Below are 7,275 nucleotides of genomic sequence, written 5' to 3' on the forward strand. Positions count from 1 at the left end.
AAAGAAGAAGTCTGGGGACAGAGCCCTGGAACACTGCAACATTTTGATACCAAGAAGATGAGGGGAGACTAACCAAAGAGACAGAAAAAAAGGGGAACAAGAGAGAGTGGGGTCCCAGAAGCCAAATGAAGAAGGTGTTTCGAGATGGAATGCTGCTGATGGGTTGAGTAAGTTCACTGGAGATTTGACCAGAACTATGTCCATGGAGTGGTGATGATAGAAGCCTTATTGCAGTGAGCTTAAGAGAATATGAGAGGAGAGGAATTAGAGAAAAGTGGATAGAGACAATGCTTTGGAGGAGTATTGATGTAAAGTAAAACAAAGAAAGTGAGGCAGTAGTCAGAGGGAAATGTGGGGTCGATGAAAGGTCTTTTTTTTTTTTTTTTTTTAAGTAGGAGATATTACAGCATGTTTATTTGTTGATCGAAATGATTTGGTAGAGAGGATAACATTGATGATGTAGAAAGAGGAGACAGTTACTGGTGTGATATCCGTGAGTAGGTGAGAGAAAATATAATACAATGCACAGGTTGGGGAATTGGCCTTATTTAGAGCAGGGACAGTTTATCCATAGCAAAAAGGAGGCGGCAGGGGATATGGGTTCAGATGTAGACAGGTCAGTAGTTATGGTCATGGGTGATAGGTGATCTTCTGATGGCTTCATATTTTTTTTGCAGTGAAATCAGAAGCAAGACTCATCTGAGAGTGAGGATGGGGGAGGCAGTTTTGGAGGTTTGAAGAGACAGGAGAAGATATGAAGTAGTTGTCTTAAAGGACTGCGCAGATGGAGTAGGATTGCTGGACAGCACTGAGGACCTACTTGAATTTGTGATCATGAGTTTAAAGTGAGACCAATCAGCATGACGCTTTATTTTTTCTGGTCACATTCACCTGCGTGGATATAGGCCTGGAGTAGGAGGAGAGTTGGATGTTACCAGGATTGGAGTTTTTACTAGACAAGTATGATAAAGGAGCAAGGAAGCAGAGGGTTGTTAAAGGGCATGATTATAATGACTGATTACAGAATTTAAGTTCGATAAAGAAGGAAGTGAGCGAAGGACAGGGAAAGGTATAGGACTAATAGATTGTAGATCATGGAGAAGTAGAAGAATTGTTGGAGTCAGGAAACTAGAGAGTGAGCTGGAAAAATAGAGAATCGGGTGTTTGAAATTGAGCTTATAGAGAACATGCAGATATAGCTAAGACTGAGAATAACTGGGAGTTTGGTGACTGAGGGAAGTAAAATACAAGATCATTGGAGGAGGGAACGTCAGTGACTTGATCTGATATATAGGAAAGGTCATCTGTGTGGAAATCGATATCTTTGATGGGAGTAGTGTTGCAGAGAGTATTCATAATTTAGGAGCTGAATCTTCAGGAAATGTGAGCAAGGGACCTGGGCCTTTAGAGATGAGTGCAGCAAGGCAGGGTGACAGGCGGTACAGACCAATGACATGAGCTGCAATGCTAGGAGGTTTTAGGGATGAAAGTGGGTTAATAGCCTGGAAGCGGCAGTGGAGATCAAGGAGGACGCCTACCTGTCTCCAGACCTCCTAGGATTTCAAGGGTTGTGGGAGAGAAGCAACCACTACTGGAGAAGCCTGCAGGGAAATGATATTCTCATCCAGTTTTCAATTAAATCAAGAAGGGGAAGGCAGTGCTCAGAGAAGAGGTTGAGGATATAGTTTATTAATAGTAGCAATAAACTGGTACATTGGGAAACTATTGACTCTTTGGGTATATCAAGAATGGTTTAACCAGACTGAAAGGTCAAACAAGGAATTGGTCTAATAAATAGTTCTTCCTTTAAAATGTTCGTTAATTCCCAGGTTAAGTCAAAATGTAATCCTTTCCAATCTTGTTTCTTTGTCTGGGATATTGCCCCTCTTCCCCCCACTGGTCCTAGAGAAGTTAAAGATAATGAGAAGGATGCGGAATTACTGATGGAATTATTTTTTGCAGAAACAGAAGAGAACAGAATTCTGAGCACAAGTTGAGGTTTTAAGAATGTATGCATAGGTTGGTAAGTAGTGTGAAGGGGTCAAGGAGATGGGAAATTGAGGAGTTTCCATCTGATGCCTTCTATTTTCTCTTTAAAATGGGAAGCATAGTCATCTGTTTAGTGTGATGTGAGAGGAGGCAGAGCTTGGTAGTTGGATATTGTTTTGATGAAAAATAGGAGATAACTCACTTGTTAAAAAAAGAGACATTTCCTGACAAATCCTAAGACCTATTCAGGTTAGGAATTTATTTTGTAAAGACAGCATCCTCCCTGCTTTAATTACCCTATCTATAAGTCTCATCATACTAGGTATAAGAATTGAATAGTCAGATATGTGGATTAATTCAGATTGGGGTTTGTTTGCAGAGGTGGAATAAAATGTTTAAGGGCAGATAATTGAGGAGCCTGATAGGCAGGAATTTGAAGGAATATACCATAGGGTATAGTCAAAGTATGGAAGATAGTGGAGACAGAAGGGGGCTGCCAGAGAGAAAAGAGAGAATTCAGAATTTTGGAGATCTAGATGAGGGCTGCGTATTGGGATAAGGGCATGAGATACCTGGAAAGATATGGTTTTATTCAGGGAATGGGCGGTTGGAATTTTAAGATTTCAGATGTGGCTCAAAGTCCAAGATGTGGCTTTTGAAATGTGTGGCTGAAGCACAGTGGAGATCATCACTGGAGTTAAGGAGTTCAAAATATAGCCTAGATGCTGGAGGGTGTGGTTTGTCCACATGTGTACATGTCTGCGTGTATATTGAGGTTATTGGTTTTATTGGCAGGAACTGGGGTAGAGGAGGACCCAGGTACCACAGTCATGAAGGAACGAAGGGCAGTACTTAGGAAGTAGATGACAGCATTGATTGGGGTAGAGGGTGATCTAGCTGGGCAGGGAAGCCTCACAGTAGCAGAACTTTGTGTGCGTACATGTGAATAGAACAGTGAGATGAGTGAGGTCAAGGTTCTGGTATATTTGTGTGTCATTCTTTCCTCCCATCATCACAGACCCTTTCCTTTATTTCTTCTGTTTCTACTTCTTATTTAATTATTGTAATTTTTTAAAAAATAAGTAGCTTTATTCATAGGAAATAACTCAGCAATAATGCTTTGTTGAGTTTAATAGTTGCTTTGTCTAATTTTGTTGTGGAAACTAATAAGATTGGTTTTCTGGGGCAGGAGGAGTTGGACATTAGAACACTGCAAACCAAAAACCGCAAGCTGGCAGAAATGGTGGATCAGCGGCAGGCCATTGAGGATGAACTCCGTGAGCACATCGAAAAACTGGAACGAAGACAGGCCACCGATGATGCCTCATTATTGATTGTCAACCGGTACTGGAGTCAGGTAGCTAACTGTTTCTTTGCTTATTTTTATTTGAGCATTGTAGTTCCCCTTAGCACTCTCTTCATTTCCAAAGTCGTGGTTTTTTTTTTTTCCATAACTGTGCCTGATTTTCTCTAGTTCGATGAAAACATCCGTATCATCCTTAAACGTTACGATCTGGAGCAGGGTTTGGGAGACCTCCTCACGGAAAGAAAAGCCCTTGTCGTGCCTGAACCAGAGCCAGACTCTGATAGCAATCAGGAACGGAAAGATGACCGAGAGAGAGGTGACTGTGGTGAATTTACCACTGCATGCTTTTTTTTTTTTTGAAGAGCCTTGCTTTGAAGTTTTCCATTTGAGGGGGAAAATGGCTTTGATATTTCCAGTTGAATAATTTGGAGGGCTTCTCTTTTCCCCCTGTGTCCTCAGGGGAAGGTCAAGAGGCAGCTTTCTCTTTCCTTGCTACTTTGGCCAGCAGTACCAGTGAAGAGATAGAATCTCAGCTGCAGGAGCGTGTGGAGTCTTCCCGCCGAGCTGTGTCCCAGATTGTGACTGTCTATGATAAATTGCAAGAAAAAGTGGAGCTCTTATCCCGGAAGCTAAACAGTGGAGGTGAGGCAAGAACCAGGAGATGGGGAGCAAAGGGGGAGGAATAAGAACTCACCTGTGCATGCTGCTTGGTACTTTGCAAGCTTCTGAATTTATTTTTAATAAAATTTCTTGGAATCCTAACCTCCAACATTACCAGTAATGTCATTACTATGGCATATTATGAGTGCTTCATATTTTGAGCCATATGATAGTCCCATAAGAACCTGAGGAAAGATTTTATCAGCCCTATTCTGATACTCAATTAGACACTTTTATAAGTAGCAGAATTAATTTATTATTTAAGAGATAGCTCTGCTTCTGGATTCTTGCGTGATATTGGCCATTGATTTATAAGTGATAATAAGTATTTCAAATATTGGTAATTATATTAAAAAGTTTTTTTCTTTGTTTATTAGATACTGATTTTTTACTTCAAAGAGTCAGTTTTGATATATTTTTGGTTTTTTGCTTTTGTTATCTCTAATATTTTCAAAAAGAATTGGCTCAGATTTTAGAGTTAGATGATCTTTGTGTTTAAAAAGATAAACTATAAGGTTGAAAAAGTGTCTATTTGAAATAAAAGTATTATTTGAAATATGTCATTATTCAGTGTTAATGCAGAAGTTTGTATAGTATTGTAAAGTATTAGTGTAGCTAGGTTGCATCTTCTTATTAAATGCCATGATTTCACGTTTTCAATAATAATTATGGTTCAGTAGTAATACCTTAATTTCTCAGATTATCATCAATATGTTTAACCTTTTATTTTTGAAAGAAATATGTTGAATATAATGGAGTTCAAACCATTGGGTGTGCAAAATGAATTTTATTACTCTGTAATTTCATTTTTGAAGATAACCGAGGCTAAATTATTGACAAAATTAAAAGACGAGGTGTTTGAAAGACTTGGATAAAAGATAGTTGTTTTAAAATATACAAATCGGAAATACATAAAAGTGGACTCTAAAAGTCCTCTCATCTCAGTTCCAAAGATAACCATTATAAATAATGTGGTTCGTGTTCTCCCAGACTTGTATATTCACGTGTTACATCTACTTATGTATTCCTAGCTGAACTCGTTGTCTCTTGGTGCAGTGCCTTGGCTCACTCTTCTTTGTTTCCTCAGTGTCTAGCTCTGTGTCTGGTATTTAGTGGGTGCTTAGTGAATGGTGAACAAATGGCTACAAATCCTCCCTGACCTAATGTTAACAGAGCTGTATGTTATTTCTTTGTCCCTTGGCTGTACTTAAACACTTAGATGGTATTGTTAAATCCTACTAATACGCCACATGGACATACCATATGCATTTGAGATATACCATGTGCATATTATACCCAGATAATATGCCATTTACAGAGGCTATGTAAATGTTAAACTTGATTTTATAAATGAACATCAAGTAATATGATTGCTATATTTAAAAAGGAACTAAAATGAGTTATATATTAAACAGTACTTTAAAATTATTCTTTTGATGGCATGCATTTAAGGTAGGGTTTAAGTTATAAAAACGTGAATTACTAATTGCGAAACTATCATAACATAAAAGGCAATTGCCACTGATAAGCTCAACTTTCTAAGAGATAAAGATATATAAAGTATGAATTGTAGCATCAACTATAACTTTTTGGCAGTTTATTTTTTCCCCTTGTTTATTTGGTCCTTGATTCAAAAGAATTGCATTTATCGGCTTGTTTATTAATTCACTAAATGTTGATCGAGCTCTTATTGTATTCTGTTGTCTTGATATTTTAGTTTATTAAGAGGACTAAAATTCAGTCCCTAGTTCTTGGGCTATGAATCACTTTGAGAGTTTTTTGAGCATACTCTTTTTTGGCCCTGCCTATGGAGATTCTTATTTAGCAGGTATAGGATGGGTTCTAGGGAACTGTCTAATTTTAAAAGTTCCACAAGTGATTCCGATGGGCACTCCTGGTAGAAAACCACGAAAATCACCACATGACCAAGCTCTTCTGTATTGCGTTTCTAAGGGTGCTGCTGAGGGCTGGTATGAGAGGGCACAGTTTTCCTTCCTGATTCTCTGCCTCTAAAGGGCTGTGTATATCCTGAGAGTGTCTGGTTTCATTTACTGACATTAAGGTTTGAGCTATGGTATTTGTAACTTTTAATTTTAAACATCTTAACTTGGTGCAATTAGTTATATAGATTTACCTGCTTTATTTGTAAATAGTACTGTACATTTTGGTTTTTGAGCTTCAGGAGCACCCCTAGCATAGTATTCCAGAATATCATAAGTAACTCTGATCTCTTATCTTGATTTTTTATGATTTTATAGGTGCTCATTTGAACAAGGAAATTTCTGCTCCCTGCCCTCTTTCTCTCTCTCTCTAGACAGATGCTTCATGTTGGTATTAGTAGATAGCAGGAATTTGTAATAGCCTTATAAAATCTATTTTATTGCTGTTAAGTGTGATAGATTAGAGTTACCTCTGTCTTGTCTATAATTCTAAAATGCAGTTTTTGGGGTGATTTGTCTTACCAGAATAAAGTTACAGAACCTCCCATTTCATTTTTCAAGGTATTTTGACTTCATAGAAAGGGATGGGAGTTAGATGATTTTGGCTTTGTGTCTACCCCTGCAGAGCACAAGGTTGGATCATTTCCTTAAGCAAGTCATCTAACCTCTTGGTGATTAATCTGCCATGTGAAGATAATAAAAAAAGCAGCCTAATTCTTGTTATTTACAGAAAAATAAAGTGAGATAGCATGTTAATGCTTTGGTGGGATAGACAGTTTTAAAGTTTGACACAGTCATTGCTAAACTAAAGTATAGTTCTTCTCCCTCAGACAATCTGATAGTGGAAGAAGCAGTGCAGGAGCTGAATTCCTTCCTTGCACAAGAGAATATGAGGCTACAGGAACTGACAGACCTCCTTCAGGAGAAGCATCACACCATGTCTCAGGAGGTACTTGACCAGAAAGACCTTACTCTGGAAAACTTATTTTTTTATATTGAAGAGCATACAGGACAGGCGAAAGCATCCAGCTCTGAGAAATGAAAATCTAGGAATGGTTAAAGAAAGAATATCATTGCATGTTTCTCCTCGACTATGCCTCTGTTTAAACAGACATTTTAGTATCTTAGTCTTTAGGAAGAAATCTCGTCATACGGGGTTTTGCAAAAAAAATGCACCAAACCCCTAAATCATCAATTACCCCCGGTGTAAAAGACCATGTGCAATGTAACTGAGGAATGGTTGGTAGAATTCATCTGAGAACAGGACAGTAGGAGCTACTGCTTTGATGATGGCGTAGGAACTTGAGGAATGTGGGCTTTCAGTCCAAACTTGGACACAAATAATGCCATGACCAAACCATGTCAAGATTTGGGGATTTG

The 7,275-nt window shown here is 38.4% G+C and overlaps 1 protein-coding gene across 4 annotated transcripts in view; it reads left to right on the plus strand.

The window, feature by feature from the left end:
• Positions 1-7,275, plus strand: part of RNF20 (ring finger protein 20) — a 25,830-nt gene that overhangs the window by 3,513 nt on the left and 15,042 nt on the right. For 3 of the 4 annotated variants that reach the window (XM_023534223.1, XM_023534222.1, XM_023534225.1), the window contains exons 3-6: positions 3,179-3,346; positions 3,464-3,611; positions 3,755-3,937; positions 6,726-6,844. In XM_023534223.1, coding sequence (XP_023389991.1) covers positions 3,179-3,346; positions 3,464-3,611; positions 3,755-3,937; positions 6,726-6,844 — 618 coding nt within the window. Of the gene's footprint in view, positions 1-1,962; positions 2,024-3,178; positions 3,347-3,463; positions 3,612-3,754; positions 3,938-6,725; positions 6,845-7,275 lie in introns of all 4 variants that reach the window. The other variant, XM_023534224.1, reaches the window with a different exon arrangement.

The sequence above is a fragment of the Pteropus vampyrus genome, unplaced genomic scaffold, assembly GCF_000151845.1.
Source record: "Pteropus vampyrus isolate Shadow unplaced genomic scaffold, Pvam_2.0 Scaffold123, whole genome shotgun sequence".
In the NCBI taxonomy this organism is placed as follows: domain Eukaryota; kingdom Metazoa; phylum Chordata; class Mammalia; order Chiroptera; family Pteropodidae; genus Pteropus; species Pteropus vampyrus.